General features: G+C 41.1%; 1 protein-coding gene across 1 annotated transcript in view; it reads right to left on the reverse strand.

The window, feature by feature from the left end:
- dcdc2c (doublecortin domain containing 2C) overlaps window positions 1-16,934 on the reverse strand; it is a 41,544-nt gene extending 24,610 nt beyond the window's left edge. Inside the window, exons 1-9 of the mRNA XM_033643468.2 lie at window positions 16,452-16,934; window positions 14,999-15,047; window positions 14,295-14,371; window positions 14,042-14,173; window positions 13,324-13,500; window positions 13,177-13,225; window positions 9,440-9,569; window positions 6,383-6,483; window positions 5,726-5,854 (exon numbers count right to left, since the gene is read on the reverse strand). Coding sequence (XP_033499359.1) covers window positions 5,726-5,854; window positions 6,383-6,483; window positions 9,440-9,569; window positions 13,177-13,225; window positions 13,324-13,500; window positions 14,042-14,173; window positions 14,295-14,371; window positions 14,999-15,047; window positions 16,452-16,735 — 1,128 coding nt within the window. The 5' untranslated portion in view covers window positions 16,736-16,934. The remainder of the gene's footprint in view (window positions 1-5,725; window positions 5,855-6,382; window positions 6,484-9,439; window positions 9,570-13,176; window positions 13,226-13,323; window positions 13,501-14,041; window positions 14,174-14,294; window positions 14,372-14,998; window positions 15,048-16,451) is intronic.
- Between the last annotated feature and the right edge of the window lie 3,209 nt (window positions 16,935-20,143).

Below are 20,143 nucleotides of genomic sequence, written 5' to 3' on the forward strand. Positions count from 1 at the left end.
AGGTTAAGTGAAAAGCAACCGCAGATTCACTTCACTTGGCATTTCGACTTGCTATATTTTTGCCATTTTTTTAGGTTGTGTCTGTGATTTTTGTAGCTTTCTCTGAGAAGCCTGCTGATTGCTACCATGTTCAGGGTGTCTACAGCTATCAGACAGTTCAATTCAATGCTTTTAAGTCCCTTTCAAGACACCTTTTAACCAAATTTAGGACAAATTTTTGGACAGATCATGTTTTACTTGCAGGGTAGTAGTACATAGCCTATGTCTGCAGAGGTAAGTGTTATGTAGGAATATGGTTATTAGAGTGAGTTAAGCTGATCGACATTTTGTCAACAGATAAGTGTTAGTAAGTTAGATAAGTATTACGTACAATGATAGTATTATAGCTTTTAAAGTTTTGTAACATTAGAAATGTGGATTAGGTGAAATGTTTGTCTCAGTTAAGACCTCACAAATTTAAATTTAGGACTATTTAATGACTTTTAAGGCCTTATTGTTGTAACACTGAATGTAATGCATTTTAAGACTTTTTAAGGACCTGCAGACACCCTGGTTTTATAAAGTCCCGACCTCAGCTGCACGCTGTGGCCAGGAACGTCCCTAACACATATGAGTTCATGCATTGTTTTTTTTGTTTTTTTGTTTTTTTAGAAAAATCCTGCATTGTATACCTTTAAATCAATGAGATCTTTTATTATATTATTTGTAATAGAACATACCTTCAGAAAGATGTCATGCAGAACAAAGCAATGAATGTTAAGGTTTCATGTTCCCTGCAAAAAAGAAAAGATTAAAAAAAAAATGTAAACACTGAGAGTCACACCATCCTCTCAACACTTCTTACACTCAGTAACAAACAAACCCCGTGTGTTTTTCTGTCCCTGTCGTATGCTGCTCTGCAAAACAATGACCTTTTAGGATATGACACAGTTTTACTGTCGGTATAATACAGATGTGATTAACATAAATAAGACTTAAAGTCAAATAGGCGTAAAGGTCGTCACTCAGGACTAGTCTCGGGTCCGCAGGGTGATTTACAACAACTTAATTTGACTGTGCGGAGTAATTTATCTGTGACAGAGCAAGCCGTGCAACTCTCTGCGTGTCTTGCGCACATATAGGCGACGATGTGCCATGACTGCACACATCTCATATCTACCCAATCAGTCAAGATGCTTTACAACTTCTGTCAGAGGCCCTAACAGTTCTCGTAAATTACAAGGCCATTGTACATGGTGCCAATAACTTTTGAAGGAGAATCTCAGCCAAACTGAACCCAGTGGTATCTCTGGCTGTTATGCGTGGAAGTCAAGATGGAATACCCCTGGTAAAGTATATGAAGGGGGCAAGGGAAGTACTTTAATGGTAGATTTGCTTTAAAAAAAAAAAGCCTTCCTTTTTTCACTCAGCTGACAAATTCCTTTCAAGGATAAAAACTGTCCCAGATATTGACATTTTGATGCAAAGCAGGTGGCAGGCAGGTTTGATTCTGTTAGAGATCGCTTGCATTTCCTTTCACATCCCACTTCCCTTCTTCTACAGCTCTGAGTCTCCCGTTAAGCTTTGCATCTGTGTCATCTGCAGATCCACTGTGACAGCTAGGGAATGTGAGGCATGAATGATGCAGAACCATTCATAAACAGCAACAACAATATAATGTGATAGGGACAGAAAAACGAGTATGTGGGCCTGGAGTCTGCAAGCAATAATGTGCTGTGATTTATTTCAAATGCCCCCTGCAGTGTCCATTGATATTCTGCAGGGAAATCAGAGCCAGTGCTAGATTGTATAAAGCTGCATCTCAACCTCTAGTACTATCAATATAAGGATAATTGAAAGAGAATACATGTACATACATAAAAATCATGCACATGTGTATAAAAAAACACTTGCTGTGAAGTGCTGTCTGTTAGGTAACTCTGCGCATATGTGCCTGCACATGTATTTGTGTACTTTTATGATAGCGTGAATGACACGTGAGAGAGGTAGGGAGCCTGCTGTTAGTGCAGGATGCAGTCATTTTCCCGGTGTCACACTGACAGGGCAAACCTCAGATTGAAGGGCAGACAGTGATAACCACGTGCAGGGATTCACATCCCGTTCCATTTAGCCAGCTTTGGAATTTTCACAAGGAACAATTGAGGATGCCTCACTACCAAACCCTGTGTTTTGTAGGCAATTACAATGAAATTGCCCGATCCAGCTGAAAGGCATATTCCCCCAACAAAAGAGAATGTCGAGCTCACATCATTGCTTTGGTTTGTGTTTTAACGCTATGTTATCTCCCCCCCACCATAATCAAATGTGTCTAACACTTATTTTGTATTTTGTCAGATGTGTTCTTCTCTAGATCAATCAAATAAAAGTCAGACCATGCAATTCTACTTCAAATAAGAAGTCAGGGAGGGAAAAAATGGATTTTCATAGTAACAAGGTACATATCCCTCTCATTCTGTCTGAGTGGTTCCAAATTACAAACGACATGGGAAATATAAAGCGTAGTGAATAATCCCAGGCTCTCAGCATGGCACACCTTGATGCGCAGGTGTCTTTAATACTAGAATAAGTCATCTGAGATTGGGGAGGCAAAAAAACCCACTCAACCAGATGGTCTCCATAAAGCATGGCGTAAAGCTCTCCCAGATGTTGAGAGGTGGTTGCAGATCCGGTGACATGCAATGTGAGGGAGGAACTGGTAATGCAGAGTGTATTAGTGGTCTCTTTATGGGTGCATTAGGTGCTGTGGAGGGGAACGTGGGGGCCGCCGCCACTGCTGCCAGTGAGCTACTACCAGGCTTTATGCTTTGATGAACCTACCCTTGAAAAACTGGGACACCCGTGATCGCATTCTGCGGAACCTGGAACACACACCCCAGCCTTTAGCCTCCTGGAAAACATAAATCAGTTTCTCATATCATCATCTAGTCATATTCAATGCATATGCAGCTCTAATCGGTAAATCTGTCAGCTATCTCTCCTTTTAGTGATATATCAGATTCGTAATACTCTCCCACATATGCAATAAATCTCTGACAAAGCCCATGTTTCTTAAAAATTCAAAGACAAGGCTGCATGAAGCAGAGAACTTCGCTTGAAAGAAGACACAGACACTTGAGTAGCGGCTCAGTTTAGGATGTCTCTGTACTGAAAGCTTCAGCGCATTCCAAAGTGTCATCTCTCTCCTTGCCACTAAACAGCGGCCCAGACAGGAAACCAGAATAAATTTCCCCAGTTCATTGTCCCCGCTGAGGACTAGCAGAACATCTCAGTCTGATTAATGGCTGTACACTGTCTAATGAACAGTAATTGAATGGTATAATGCAGTGGGTCCTTAAAAGCCCAGAGGAGTCGTCTTCCTCTCCCTCTCTCTCTGGAAATGCAAGGCGGTGACATTGTCTCCAGTTGATTATAGTTGACCTTGCATGGGGAGAATAAGGCCTTTGAAATGGCTAACCTAAGCTCCGTGGAATAGGAGCATGGAAAAACAGCTGAAAGACAAATGAAATGGACTGGCATTGGAAAAGGAAAGGAATGGATCAATGCGGCGCTCAATAATGATTCGATTTTTTATCACAAAATTCTTAAGAAGAGGAAGACAATTGATCAAACATCCCACGTCGTATTGGCATTTCTAACAATATTAATTAAGAAAAAATGCCTAGCTCACTGGTTGATAAATCAGCCAATATTGTTAAATCAAAACAAATGATAGTTGTAAACACAATGCCGAACCGGTGAGCACAAATCTACCCTTGTCCACATTTCCTCAAAGTGTATGACATCCACAACATAGACAGAGTCCCCCCTCATGAAATCAATCAACTCCTTAACAGAGTGCACTCTAAAGGAAAACCCAACCTTCAGAAAGCCCAACAAAAGTCAGTCAAGTGATTATAAGAAAAGCTTTGATAAATGTGCATCAGGCTCCAGCCCGCCATCCTTCGCTCTCTTCCACTGAGATAGCCTGCCTTCACTCCCAGCGGACATCTCCACTTGGCAGAGATGCTGAATCTCGTTATTCTTTATTTGGCCTGGACCGCACAGGTCAATATCACGCGCGCACACGACTGCCTCACCGGTGTGCTGTCTGTAAATGTATTCACTATTTAAATTCAATGCAATAAATCATTTAAAGCTTCGGCTGAAAATGTAATCATGTAATTGAATTTGGTCATCAATATCTACTATATACATGCACATATAGCGAGTGCACGGGGCATTTCGCGAGCACGTATGGGGTGCCGGAGTGGAAGGAAATCTGTCCGAACTCGGCTCAAAGTATGAGTCATAGCGGTGCAGTTATCCCTCGTTATTATTCACAGCCCTTTAAATGATGAGGTTGCTGACAACGAGACAGCGACAGCCTGTTTGGCCTCAGAGGGAAAATAGGAGAGCATGCATCAATGGTGTTATATTTTAAATTCGGTAAGTCTCACCTGCAGCATTGTTAATTCTGTTTTGATGACAACTTCTATGAATATACAACCGCCTCATTCTTATGCAAAGTGAAATTTTGGTAAAGTAGGTGTTGTGATCAAGGCTTTCCTTTAAAATCTGCTGCAACTTTCCATAGTTTAGGGTTAGATTACATCCTTGAATTTAGTGAGGACACAATTCTACCTACCTTCTTCTTATGTCAGTCTTTGTTAAGTGTCAAATCTAAAAACTGCTTGGCGAGATGATCATTGCAAAAAAAGTAGCTGAGCTCATACCAGGGATTATTATTATTATTTTCCATTATCTAATGGTCTCTCCCTGCAATCTATAGCCAATCTGAATCAGCAACATTCCTGTATGACTAAAAGTGATAAGCAATGAATTAAGCTATTGATGAGGTCTTTAGCCGGGGTCATAACTGGCCCCAAGAAGTCAATAATTACCCCGATAAGAATATCTTTATTACAAAAGTGCATACGGCAGCATAACCATCACCACACCAAAACATTCCCCTATGGTGTAATTGCCACTGCTTGAAATTATAGTTTTCATTAAAACAAAATGTTCAAGGTTATTGATTGCTTAAATAAGACTCAATATCTTCTCATTTCAAAGCCGAATGAAATTGCTCGGAATAGTAATATCACCCAACTATTGTGCGCATTCATCACAGTTACACTGCTTCATATTGCCGTCCCTCGAGGATTATTAGAGCAAAAATAAGTGTATTTAAATGAGTGTAATTTCTAGGAACCACGGATCCATGCAAAAACATCTGTATACACAGCTCAGGCCTACTTCATCACTGCGAACGCACACAATCACCAGAGTAAAGGGCAGACATCAAATGCAGCCACATGCTGTTATGAGGCTCTGGTCTAATCACAAATGCACACTTCTGTGTATTTCCTAAGCTTGATGCTGCAGTATCTGTGGCTACAGCTGAGCTCTATAAACTCTATAATACAACATACTGTAAAGTTGCACCTGGGGCTCAGGTGTCTGTAATCCTGTGTCTCCTTGTGGTAAATGCACAGTATGCAATGCACAGAGAGCACCATAAAGACAGAAAAACAACTTGCACACAAATGAGACAAAAGTATAGCTGCTGGAAGCACATCTACGTGGCGCTCTTGCAATTATGGAAATGGTGATCACCATAATTGCTGGTTAGACCATTTTTATGACCTAATCCCAAAGCAAATGAAACAATTGGACATAATAATAAAGTAAAAATGAACTAAACATGAAATAGGAACTACATGCAGCTCATAATAAGGGTACTTACATCCTTCCTGGAACCTGCAGACAAAGACCTCTGCAGACACAAACTGTCTGAATCATGGAGGGAGGCCTTGCAGGGACTCGCAGAACAACTCCCATCCTCGTACTCCTCGTCAACTATCTTGGCCTCGACCTGCAGGGAGGGAGAAAACAAGATCCCCCTTGGCTTACACTGTACTGTGCTGCCGTATTGATTTTGCTAAATATTTATATATTTATGCAACTTGTTCTACTGAGCATTCATGGGTCTTATTCTGGGCAGAAAATGTTCTGCTGTACTAGAAGTGTATTCTTGATTCTTTTTGAAGCTGAAAAACACAGAAAGGTTCAAGTTTAATAAGAGGAAAATGGGGCTAGGATGCTACAGCTGCAGACACTTATCCATATAACCCAACTAAGCTTGTTTAATATTTATGTTTGTCTTCACTGTCATTAAGCTCTAAAATTAAGATGAGCTCATTTAGTAGCATATACTGAACTAAAATGGACCCAGCACATGGCCAGGTGGCATTTTTTTATCTATAGTGATGTTGATAATAGTGTTTTTAGACTGGAATGAATTCTTACTTCCTGTCAGATAAATACTGTAGGACCAAGCAGTTCAAAGGCTGTATGCTAAAGACCTCATCAGGTTGCACTGCAGTATGGAGTTGTGCTTCACCTGATCAATAGGCAGGTCCACCTTCAACTGGCCGTCTTCCTGCACCTCCGCCGCTCCTGCCATCTCACTCCTTTTGTTTTGCGCATTGAACACGCTGCCCTCTGAGAAAAGTGATTAATCACAATTACCTCATCGGCTGGCAGCCACCGTCTCATTCTTCTGCACACTCATTCTCTCCCTTCTCTACACCCCTCCATCCCTCACTGCCCTCTCTCCCTTTGCCTCTCCTGTTCAACTTCACAAGAGATCAATGTCGCTGTCAAGCCATTTATTTATTTAGAGTGGTCCCACAGACGAAAGGGCCACTGAAAGCCACAGCTGCCCTGCCACGAATATGGCCGGCCAGCGTGAACTTTCAGTTCCAAGGGTTAGTTCCTGACAGTGACAGGTTGCTGCTGATGCATGTGGGGAATAGCTTATATGGCAACGTCACACTGTTTTTCCTTGTAAACAAACTCCTTTTTTTTTGTCTCTGGCTGCTGGACGGGGTGGGATGTGAATAATTAAACACACTATTGAGCTTGAATCTACTTCAACAGCCTTAAGTAATTTCATTTAAATAATAAATAACAAAGCACGGTAGATTAATCAGTGATAAGACAAAGGAACAATGTATAGAAACATGTATGGTTAATAGCTCAAAGAGGCAATTATGCAGCTTCAAAACATGTAGAGTTCATTATGTTTTTCAGTCAGGCATTACACTTTTGGATCTCTTTCTAAACTCACACTAGTTAAGAAAAGGCAGAATGATGGAAGAAAGCTGGTGCCAAAAGCTGATCGTGTACCAGATGATGCTTGTGAACCCTCAGAGCGGTTGGGTTCAAAGAGGTGATTTGAAGACTTGTGAATTTCAGATTTCTAACTCTAAGGCCTTTAGTGAAGGGTTTTGTGGGCCAAAACCGTTACTATAGGTATGATCAATTGTCCAATATGTGTGGCTGCAAACAACAGCATCATCATGGGCACAATAAGAGTCAAATAGTCACTTCTATTTAATAATGTCAGCTATCTTGTTCTAACAAACAGTGGATTGCCCCATCTGGGTAGGGAGTGAGTAACCGCCCCAAGTGAAGGAGTATCTTGTAGGGATGCACATGATTAGACGTCTAAACAATTAAACGTCCACCCCCTCAGTCGATTAAACCAATTAGTGTTTTACTCATGTACAAGGCTGCTTAACTGTCATGCAGCCGCCTGCCACTAGTGAGTGCTACAGAGCTGTCAGTAAGCTGTCACCCTCCCCGTGGTAATGCTCGAGTCGACTGGAGTTTTAAAACAGCATGGTCAGAAATTGGAGAGATGTCCTCTCGCAAAACCAGCGTTGTGTTTTGGCAGAACTTTGATCTAGAAAATGAAAACAAGGTATTTTAGTGATTAACTTTTGACTGAGTTGCCGTCATGTTCATATTCATACCGCACAGCGCAAAGTGTCTTGTACTTCAGCGGCATTTAAAATCAGACACGTTTGTTGAAGACTGTGATTAAAGGCTTCAAAGGGCTCTTAGAGCACACAATATTTTTGGGACAATGTCTTGAATACTTAACAATGAATTGTGCTAAATTTTGACTGTTTTCTGAGTGTTTTCCTTTTTTAGACTGGGAAATTAGTCGCCAGGAACATCCCTAGTATCTTGACGCTCTTGTTGACACGTGAGGTTAAAATGGAGCATGAGATGGCGTGAGTTGGTGCAGTGTCAGCAGTCATGCAGGCGTTACACCAGACCATAGTGGTCACAAGGGATTTACCAACACATCTACATTCCAACCTTCACCTATGGCCACAGTCTTTAGGTAGTGACTGAGATTGCGGACACAAGCGGCTGCAGTAAGTATCCTCCATAGTTTGCCTGGGCTCAGCCTTAAAGATAAGGATAGTTACGACATATGGAGGGAGCTCGGGGTAGAGCCGCTGCTCCTTCGCATTGAAAGGAGCCAGTTAAGCTGGTCTGGGCATCTGATCAGGAGGCCTCCTGGGCGACCCTCATTAGAGGTTTTCTGGGCAAGTCCCACAGGTAGGAGGCCCCCCAGGGCATGCTGTATACAATCTGTAGAGATTGTATATCTCACCTAGCCTGGGAACACCTTGGGATCCCCCAGGAGGAGCTGGAAGACACTGCTGGGTAGAGGGACATCTGGAATACTTTGCTAAGCTTGCTGCCCTGCGACCAGGCTGGATAAGCAGATGAAAATAGATGGATGGAAGGATACGAAAGGATGGCAGGTTTAATTTGTGACAGTTAGCCTATCCATGTTGTATATGATACAATACAGGATAAGACTTTCAAGTCAAGGCACTGTACTACTGTGCACAGATGGTAAAACAAACACCCATGAAAACAACAACTGAATAATTGGATAGAGGAAGCAAACACACAATTACTGTGTATTAATGATAAACACAGTATCGCTCTCAAACAGCGCAACTGCCACAATGCTCAAGCCCATCAATTTAAAGGAGTATTTTGTCACTTTTATGATTCTTTCGTCAGCGGTATTTGCAATTAATAACTTATTACCATTTTGATCCCCGCATCGGCAGAAAATTAGAGCATTTTGTTTTCCCCCCACATAGTTAACAAGGCTTTCTGGATACATATTCAACAAAATGGCCTGATTGAATTCATCTATGATTTAAGCCCCCTCGACGGTGTTTGAAGTCTTGTTCTGTTTAATATTCACAGAAAAAGACTGGTGTTTCTTTCAAAAGAGCAGGGAGCTGGCTTCTGTTTGGACTTAAAAAGAACAGGCTGAGAATCCAAAGGAAGCTCCTTCACCTGCCAAATGTTTTTTTTATGTCCCCAACACACACATATCTCCTCACATACACACAGAAGAATGTATAACAGTATATATGCCTACATGTGTGCCCAAATGTAACCCTACATATGCAAAGGAGTACTGTACAGTAACACATATACATATAAGCAAACAGGATTCTTATTATTGGTGAGAAAGGAGGTGTTGGAGGGAGAAAAAAAAATGCTCTGAGGACAGGGGGGCTGGAGAGAGAGAGAGACATGGAGAAAGATATTTCTATAGAATTGCTCTGCTTACCCCCTGTCGAGAAGAGAACTGGGTTTCTGGACACCTGCCTCTGTTGTTTGGTTCTCTCCGGTTTGGCTTGTTTCTTCATCTGGCCCCTGGCTGTGTGCTCAAGGTCCTCTCTAAAGCCTGTGTGAGCAAACTACATGAAGAGACAAAAGAGAGGAGAAAACAGGGGCACAGATTAAGGCGTATTTCCTCAGATTTCTCTGTGATTCATCATCGACTTTTTGCTGTTGTTTTGTAAAGAGGAAGAAGAAGAAGAAAAAAGACAAAACGCATCGGGGCAAAACTTGTTTCTCCCCTCTTTTCAACGCTTTTTTACATTTTCCATTGGCCTCAATTTTTCATGAGCTGATATGCTTTGTAGCTCCCCCGTGACTCCTACTGTATTGAATTCATCTGGTTCCAATACATCCCGTGCACAACCTATCAATCACTAGGGAGCGTGGCAAACTAATCATTTATTGATGAAATGGGGCAGCCATGAATTTCTAACTGCATTTGTCTTATTTATCAAGCCAGATCAAACAATGAAAATCCAAACAAGCTTAAAGGGAAAGGGAGGGAGTCGCAGGGAATAACTTATTCTTCAGCAGTAGACAGCAGAAGGTTATTGATGGAGAGGGAGAGAGAAAAAAAGGGAGGCTTGGGACTTAGTTGCATGGTGGGAGAGTGAAGGAGCGAGGGAGGAAAGTGAGAGAAAAAGAGAGACAGAGCAGTGGGGAGAGTTCAGAGTGATGTTCAGACAGCAGGGTACACATCTGAATTAATGCTTCCACAAAAGGCAATTTTCTCCTCACAGGCTCCTCATCCCCTCTGTAGGTAGCAAGGTGAGGTATGTCTCCCTCACAGAGAATGAGAGACACAGACACAGAGAGCGGGATAGAGCAGACTTAATGTTTCTTTTCAGCTACAGTGCTCTTTACTGCAGCTGCCTGGCTGGATCCCTGGGCTGGCTCCGGGGATAGTGTAGTGATCTCAGGCCTCCACCAGAATACACTTCTGGCAATGGTGTTTGCAAGCTCACTAACATGGCCTCTGGGGAACGGCAGTGTTGTTTCTTCACTTGTTTGCTTTCTTTAATGCAGAGGCAAAGTCTGTTGATATTCTTTTGAATTTCTACAGCCGTTGGTGGGCCGAGGGAGAAAAATAAAACAACAAAAGAAGAGTGAAGTTTGCCTGGTATATTCAGCGAAAGGAGAGTTGAAACAGAGTTCACACTCTTATCGCTGCAGTGTCCACACAACCGCACCAGATCAAAGACGGGGGGAGCGGTGGCGCTGTCGCAGTGGTAAGCTGCTAATTTCTGTAACATTAATTCGTCTGTGAGTGATGTGAGGAAACGTCACCGAAAAGTTCAAAATCCAAATACATCTGGGCAATCAAAAATTGAACAGCTTGTTTTCTGTGTTTACAGCCTGGTGGTGATATGTAAATAGATCTTATTTAAATCAACAAAGTTAAATCAAGACGGTCTCACTCTGGGAGCGGAAAGCAGAGGACGAGGGGCGCCGCAGAGCCAGGAGAGTACAGTACAAGTAGCAGCGCAACTGGAAACACGGCTGTGGAAAAGCTGAGGTCATCTCTCCTCTCGTTCTGCATTACATATCTACAGTACCATGTCCTGTGGGAGCAGACAACTGTGTGTATCAGGAGGCCCCAGAGAAAGAGAGACCAGGAGAGAGAGAGCGCTGGAGTTAGTGTGAAGGGGGCTCAGGGGGACCAAGCAGCAAATAATCTGTGGCCCTCTCAAGTGGCAGAGAACAGGAGTCAACAAGAGGACACTGTGATATGATAGCCAGGGGAAAACGGGGGTCCCAACCAATTGGACCAAGCAGCCTCCAGCCACGCTGGCTGTGGTATCAGTCGGAGCCACTCCCTGGGCCGGGTCCTCAGCGAGCAGACATGCTGGCAGCAGCCAGGAGGTATAGTTTTCCACGGGGCATTGCTACTTCCCCTCACCAATGACATCATCCAGAAACAGCAGAGAAATGGAGAGCGGCAGCAAGTAATCGCTGATGTCAGGGAGTGCAGCTATTAAAGGTTTAGTCAGCCTTTCTGGGCTGTTTTCACAGGATGCTCCGTGTGAAGTACATGTGAAGCACAATTGCACCGCTCATTATTATCACTATCATACAAAAGTACTTTGCTTTGATGCACATCATTATTCTCTCTTTCCCTTTGCATTCCTCTCTCCCCCCTATTAATCTTTTCTTTATGCGACGTCTACCTCAAAAGTTTCTACCTCATCATGTCTGCGAACACCTAACTCAGCATATATGCTCGCTCCCGATGGGAACATGGTGTGCTGGAGAGATTCAATATTACACTCTGCAGAGCCGTCAGTTTAGACTTCAGTGGTTGCTCCAGACCAGATGTCCCAGTCAGCGACGCAGAAACACTCCGCAGCCTGGTGTAGACAGGACAGGACAGACAGTGATCCCATACAGGGGGAGGTTGCGAGAGCAAGGTTACATTTTACACAGCCTCAGTGGGCATGTTTAAAGGATCTTTTTACAGGCATTTCAAACCAGACTGCTGTTGTTTTGTGAGGTCAAACTGAAATTAATGACGGACATGACCCTATAAATGTATGTGTAATCAGTAAGCTAAACAGGTGACAGATCAAGACAGAGTGGGCAATTTTTGTCACATGTTTCTTTCCTCTCTGAAAGGTCCTTATTAACTGGTCAAATCATGTTTACAAATTCATGAGGGTTCAGACGTGGAGGCAGAGGGCGTAAAATGCGGCAGCATCATGTCCATTGAATGACTAATACTACAATGAGCTGGTGGATGCAAAACAAAGCCATGGCTCTGTCTCTGTCTCCACCTCATGGTCTTAAGTTGAATGGCACATGCTATGATCTGAGCAGTGTTGATTCAGATATTCCAACCTAAAGACTGAGTTTCAGTTAAGCAAAGTTTGATAACAGAGCAGTGTGGTCTCCATATATTATTTTATGATTGGACACATTTGAATAAGATGAAGAAATCTTAACATATTCTAATATATTACTAATAAATATTCATCATATTTCTGAATATAATGGCGGTCCACCACAGATAAGGCACGGGGCATTTTTCTCCATCTGAAAAAAATTGGCATCTGCCACAGCATTGTCATCTTTCATGGTTAGAAAAATCAGATGTCAGACACATCTCTCACAGGGGCCCCCCCATCTCCACCTCAACTTGCTGAGTGGGCATGTTCTCATCTTCACCGTGTGATTTGGTGTTCATCTCAGGCCCACAGCAGTGCAATCCTCATATGGATTCAAAGCACTTCACTGTCTACTTAATCACAATACAAATTGTTCCGGTTCTGGTTTGAATAAGAGATTTCTTTTTTTTTTTTTTTGTTTTCAGTCGGTGAAGTCCCCCTGGTGCATATGATCTGTCTATGAGGCTCACTGCACTTGATCAAGTGGGCCAGCCTTTCTCTGTGGGGATTACCCATCAAAGTGGAAAGCAAAGGTAACTCAATGCCTCCCGCAGACAGTGATTGATGATAGCGCTGTTTCATAACGAATTGCACCCCCACAACAAGTCTCACACGTGGGAAATGTTAATTGAAATGCTGTGTGTGCAAAGACACGCTTCTCGACTGTGATAGTACCAAGGTGTTACGGCAATAAACCAGAGGGAATCTGAGAAAAAAAAAAAATAACAACAATTGAGCATGTCGCAAGAAAGTGAACAACCAGATGGCAAACTGCAGCCAACTCTGAAGCGATAGTACTCACCGCATCCTTTGGATGTCTTGTCTTTCTAATAGCAGGCAGGATGTCTTGGCTGCAGGGCATATAAGGGGAAACCAAAATTGACACATTTTCTCTTTCACTTTCACATCAGAATAGAATCCAGTGTTTATTTAGAATATAACAACTTACTTGAAATCACAGGTGTCATACCCTTTGATGATGTTGTTTTCCCTAATTAAATCCCTGTAGGGCCTGCAGCGATCATATGGGAGATCTTTAAACTTGTCTGCACCAACTGCAACGTAGTACTGGTTGTTCTCCAGTTCACTGGGGCCGGAGAGAGGACGTCCATCTAACGTGCAAAGCCTGGGCACACAAACAGAGAGATCATACAAATGGGAGTGATGTTTTGTGATTGTTTCAATTATTCTTAAACAATCAGTGTTTTTGGATAATAAAAGAGACACAGATGTTTTAAATATTGTTGGAGTGGTTAAACTTAATGTAAGCGCATTTTTTAAAAATTCATCAAAGCTGTGTTTGCCTAACAAGCAGTTTTGGATTAACTCCTGTGGGCCCATCACAACTTGACATGGTCTAAATCACTAATTAATTAGAAAAATTCTTCTGCTCTGCTGAATGTTGCTGCATTTAAACGGACTGGAAAGCCTCCACTAATCATATTTCCCTCAATCTATATTACAGAAGCTGACATTCTGCAGAGAAACAGGATTCAGTATTGTGACTAGTTAACTTAAAATTCTTGCAATGTACACCATTTTTGATTAAAAAATGGGTTGACTGGTTTGATTTCATCAAAAAACACGATGAAGAACATGCCTTTGCTTGCCCTCGCTGGTACATTCTAAACTATAAGGGTTCATAGTGTGCTGGTGTCGGACATCACCTGAACACAGCACCAGTGCGCAGTCGCACTTTCTCTGTCACCATGGCTAAAACATTTTCCCAGCTTCTGAGAGTATGCTTTGGGATGCGTATTCGAGCTGGGGGAACCAAGATTTCTCCATTGGTCAAGACACTATGAAACACAACGAAAACGAATGATACAAACAATTATTTAATTGCTGAAAAGTAAACTGGAAAAAAACATGAACCTTTTTACATTCAGGATGACTTTGTATCTTAAAATAAACACTCACTTTATTGTGCAGGACTCATCCACAGTTCTCTTCCAGCGAGCAGAAACTAGTATTCTGCTGTGAACAACAGGTCGGATCTGAAAATGTCAAAACTAAGGGTTAGAAAATGAACATGACCTGGTGGAAAATAAGAAAGGAGGCATTTTTAAGTGTATGACTCCAGCTCTGATGTTATGTGATAATTAGGGGCTGCAACTAACAATTATTTTCACTGTTTGTAGATGGAATAATGGATTGGTTGTTTGGTCTATAAAATGTCAGAAAATGGTGAAAAATGTTGATTAGTGTTTCTCAAAGCCCAAGATGATGTCCTTAAATGTCTTAAATGTGTCCACAACTCAAAAGTATTTGGTTTATTGTCAGAGAGGAGTAAAGAAACCAGAAAATATTCACATTTAAAGTCCTCATGAAACAGCGTTTTAAGATCTGACTGGGGATGTGATCTAAAAGGGTTAAAAGAAAAATATTCAGACCAATTAATCAGTTTTCAAATTAGTTGGTGATTGATTTAATAGTTGACAAGTGATCAACTTTGTGTGTAGCTCTAGTGATAGCAGGATTGTTATGTTCGGCCTCAGCCACCTGCAGCCTCCTAAGGCTCCATATCATATTATAGTCACAAGTAATAAAGCACCTGAAAATGTAGGTTAGACTTTGTTAAATCATATCAAGTATATCTGAAGAAACACACAAAGTGGTATTACCTGTTCTCTTTTCTTAGTTTGTGGCTTCTTGTTTGTTATCGCACAATAGCTGGAAGACATAAAAAAATCATGTAAATGACTCAGTTACTGTACATGTGAAACCTACAGTTAGATGGTCTATAAAGATAGGTATGGATGGATTACTGAATGGGCCTAATGTGCACAGGCCCAGGTACCCAAAGTATCAGGAAGCCACCTGGCCATCACTTGCAAAATGTCACTCAAATTAACAAGTAGGTCTGTCGATCAGGAACAGACTCAAAATGACCACAAGGAGATGTGAAGGAATTGTAAAGTTATGACAAATAACAACAAAAAGGGCAAGGCAATGAGAAAGAGACAAACATAACTACAAAGACTCACAAAATGACCAAAAAAAGACAAAAAATGACCTCAAAGACACACAAAATTACCTTAAAATAAACAATTACAAAAAAAAGCACACAAAATAACCACAAGAAGACATAAACTGGCTACAGACTGACAGACAATGACCACAAAGTACCCAAAATTATCTCTGAGACACAAAATGACAACAAAAATGGACAAAGCAACTACTGAGACACAAAATGACAACAAAGCATCACTTAACAACCAAATAGTATACAAAATTACCTCAAAGGGATGCAAACAGCTACATAAGACACAAAACTATGACAAAGAGACACAAAATAACTACAAAGAGACACAGATAAAGAAAAAAACACAAAACAACCAAAAAGAGACACAATATAACTACAAAGAGACACAAACAACTACAAATGGACACAAAACTATGACAAGGAGACACAAAATAACTACAAAGAGACACAAAACGATTACAAAAAGATACAAAACAACCAGAAAGTCCACAAAATGACTGCAAATAGACACAATACAACCACAAGACACAAAAAAGAGACACAAAACCAGCACAAAGTCTGTGCGTCTTGCTTCTGTCTAGGAAAGGTGGAGGAGCCCTGTTCATATTTCTGCCCAGGTTACCCATTGTCTCATAGTCCGCCCACGATGATAGATGGAAGACATCTCTAGACCTGATAATACCAGTTAATATAAAATACTGCTTTTACAGGTGAGAATCAAATATAAAGTGCTCTAGACATCATGCTAACAGGACTACAAGTATACCAGCACACTACACCTCAATAGTAGACTACAAATCAAAATTTAGACTTTATTTAAGACATGTATATGTAAATGTAAACTATTGAAACCCTTGAGAATGTGATGAAGACATATTTTAAGGACTGTGCAGTACAAACCCAGCTAAATATCCATCAAACATTACAGACAACCCACCTGCTGACCATGTAGCTAACATTAGCTTAAATAAATGCACCTTCTCATGACCCAGGATGGAGCTCGTCCTCGGTTACAGTGACCTGACCTCCCTGCTATGACCCACACACCCTCCTACACACACTCACACACACCCTACAGCACTGGTACCTACTCCAGCCTTTTGAACTGCTCATTTCCGGCTGCAACATACACACTCCCGTGCTTCAGGTCGTCCAGGTGCTGAACCCTGTGGCCCTCTCTGGGAGTGTACAGCCTTCTGACGGCGCCGAAAGGAGCCTCGATCAGTCTGGTCAGGAAGGTCAACAGATGGTCAAAGGTCGTCAAATGCCGCAAATTTACCACTATTTTTCTTCCGGGAAAGAAAGCGTCTCCGTTCCTGTAGACAGTTATTGCCTTGGTCGGTGGCAAATCACCTCTCCCTGCTGTGCCCGGCATACTGACTGAACGTTAGCTAACAGAAAAACAAACAAACAAACAGTAATGGCGCTGGGTGTCAAAATGTGTCAGTGGCAGGTGTCCGCAGCCTCCGGAGACGTAACTGGAGATAGCATCTGATATGGAAACCAATTCTTCCACTTGAGAGGTGTAGCATTAAGAAACCTATCCCCCCGGCTGTGCTGCGGCTGTTTGCTAGTTTCCGTTTGTATGAAACGGTAACTTCCAAAACTTCAGCGTTTCCAAGGCAACCACTAAGGAAAATTAATCCGTTGTTTGGCAACGGGTTGTTAGATCACATCTACCCTATATTAGACATGTTATTTTATTTTTATGTATTTTTTTTTTTTTCAATTTTTGTGTGAAATTGGTTTGGGTTTTAGTACTTCAAAATGATACAGTATTATTCTTGTAATTTTATTTATTTATGTATTTATTTATTTATTGACCAAACACACATAGAGGTAGGCTATTACATGGTCTTTTTTTTCTTATTTTCTTTTTTCTTCTTGGTTGTAATCGCACAATAGCTGGAAGACACTAATAAATCATGTAAATGACTCAGAACCCAGCAACAGGTACTGTACATGTGAAACTTATAGTTAGATGGTCTGTAAAGATAGGCATGGATAGATTAGTGAATTGACATATCAGGCACAGGCCCAGGGGCCCAAGATGTCAGGGAGGCCCCTGGCCATCACTTGCAAAATGTCACTTGGAATGACCACAAAGTGACACAAACAGACGACAGAGATGTGAAGGAACTGCAAAGTTTTGACGAGATAACAACACAGAAAGGGCAAAGCAACAATGAAGAGACACCGAACAACTACAAAGAAACACAAAATGACTACAAAGTGACACAAAACAACCAAAAAAGACACAAAATTACTTTAAAAAGAACCAAAACACTACAAAAAGCCAGAAAACAACCACAAGGAGACACAAAGTGGGTATAGAGTGACAAACAATGACCAAAAAAGTACCAATAGTACCTCAAAGAAACACAAAATAATAACAACAAAAACAGGCAAAACAACCACAGAGACACAAAATGACTACAAAGTGACAAAAAACGACTACAAAGAGACACAACACAACCACAAAGAGACTCAAAATTACAACAAAGTAGCACACAAAGACCAACGAGTACACAAAATTACCCAAGAGAGACACAAACGACTACAAAAGGACACAAAACAACCACAAGGAAACACAAATGACTACAAAAGGACACAAAACAACCACAAGGAGTCAAAAATGACTACAAAGAGACACAAATAAAAAAGACACAAAATTACCTCAAAGTGACACAAATGTAAGTAGGCTTACTGACCACAAAGAGATGCAAAAAGACCACACAGATGTGAAGGAACTGTAAAGTAATGACAAAATTACAAATAAAAAAGGGCAAAACAGCCACAAAGAGACACAAAATAACTACAAAGAAACCAAATATGAATCCAATGTAACACAAAACAACCAAAAAAGACACAAGATTACCTCAAAGTCACACAAAATTACCTTTAAAAGAACCAAATGACTACAAAAAGACACAAAACAACCGCAAGGAGACACACTATGGCTACAAAGTGACAATGCCCAAAAAAGTACCAAAATTACCTCAAAGAAACACAAAATAACAAAAAGAACAGGCAAAACAACCATAGACACACAAAACAACTACAAAGAAACACAACAAAACCACAAGGAGACACAAAATGACAACAAAGTAGCACACAAGTACCACTGAGTACAAAAGTTAACCTGAAAGAGTCACAAACTACAAAAGGACACACAGTAATCGCAAGGAGACAAAAATGACCATAAGAGACACAAACAGACCACAGAGATGTGAAGGAACTGCAAAGTTATGACAAAATAACAACAAAGAAAGGGCAAAGCAACAATAAAGAGACACAAAATAATTACAGAGACACAAAATGACTATAAAAAGACACAAAATGGTTTATAGAGTCAAGTATCAAACTTCAGTCAGTCAGTTGATCTGATACTCAGTGGGAGGCTGTTCCAGAGCCAAGGAGCAGGAACTGAAAATGCTCGATCACTCTTTGTCTTTGATTTGGACTCTGGAACAGTTTGAAGACCCAGACTTGGATGGCACAGTATGAGAGGCTCAGTTATATACTCTGGTGCCAGATCGTTGAGAGCCTTGTATGTGATTAAAAGAACTTTAAAATGGTTTCTGAAAGAGACTGGAAGCCAGTGCAGGGAAGCCAAAATAGCTGTGATGTGTGAGGATGGTTTTGTTTCGGTCAAAAGTCTAGCTGCTTAATTTTGAACGATTTATTCCTATGTTGGATATAGAAGTGGATAAAACATCAGATGCAGGGTGTGTGTCCTCGTTTCCATGCACTGTAGCCATATCTACCATTTACAGGCCATTTCTTCACCAGTGCCGGTCGACTGTCAGACAGAGCTGCCCAAATTGTTTACCACAAAGGTAACCAGAGATTGCACCAACAATGGCACCTAATTGGTTTATGCCAGACAACTCGTGGTCAATTAAATGCATAATTCATCTCAGCATTAATTATTCATCTCTTAAGGGACTCGAACTGTGCTTTATTAGGAGAACTGCATCATGCATATTCAAATTTTCTTCTTCTTAGAGGGACTCAATAGGATATCATCTCAGCTGGGATGCCCAACCTTAAAAACAATAGCAAGCAGGGCTGTAAGACAACTTCTATTAATCACACGACTAAACCGTAGAGGATTTTCAAAGATAAAAATGCCATATTAACCTGAGGTATGTAATGTCTTGTTTTTGTCATTCAGCCAATATTGTGCTGTCACATTGTTACCAAGAGTAATTAATTTATTATTATTATAAACTCTCTTGTGTTTTGAGGATACATTATTTTTTCAAATAATACACATGTCACTGCAAACTGACAGAACTAATTTAACTCAGTATAATGTGTGTAGTCCATGTCATCATTTAATCCATTGCTTAAGATGGACTTCAGCAAAAGAAATGTTGATATAGAAAAATCTCCATCAATCAGTCTAAATAAATATCCCTTAAAAAATAACAGACAGGTTATTTTTTTAGCATAGATTGCTACAGTATGTGTTGACATCTTTAAACAGGGGCACAGGCCGTTATACACAATACATCTAACAGCAGGAAAAGCACATGTACAAAATCAAATTATTGACGGATGATTTTTTTCAGTTTCAGGGTCCTGTTATTGTCCATGTTGCCACACTGTTGCATCATGGCTTACTGGGATGCTTGAATAAACTGACCATGGATGTGTTACTGAACGGCCAACCGGGCACAGGCCCAGGGGTCCAAAAATGTCAGGGTGCCCCCCAGCCTTCACTTGCAAAATGTCACTGAAATTAACACGTACTGGCTGGAAAGGGACTCAAAATGAC

The sequence above is a fragment of the Epinephelus lanceolatus genome, chromosome 15 (assembly GCF_041903045.1).
Source record: "Epinephelus lanceolatus isolate andai-2023 chromosome 15, ASM4190304v1, whole genome shotgun sequence".
Classification (NCBI taxonomy): domain Eukaryota; kingdom Metazoa; phylum Chordata; class Actinopteri; order Perciformes; family Serranidae; genus Epinephelus; species Epinephelus lanceolatus.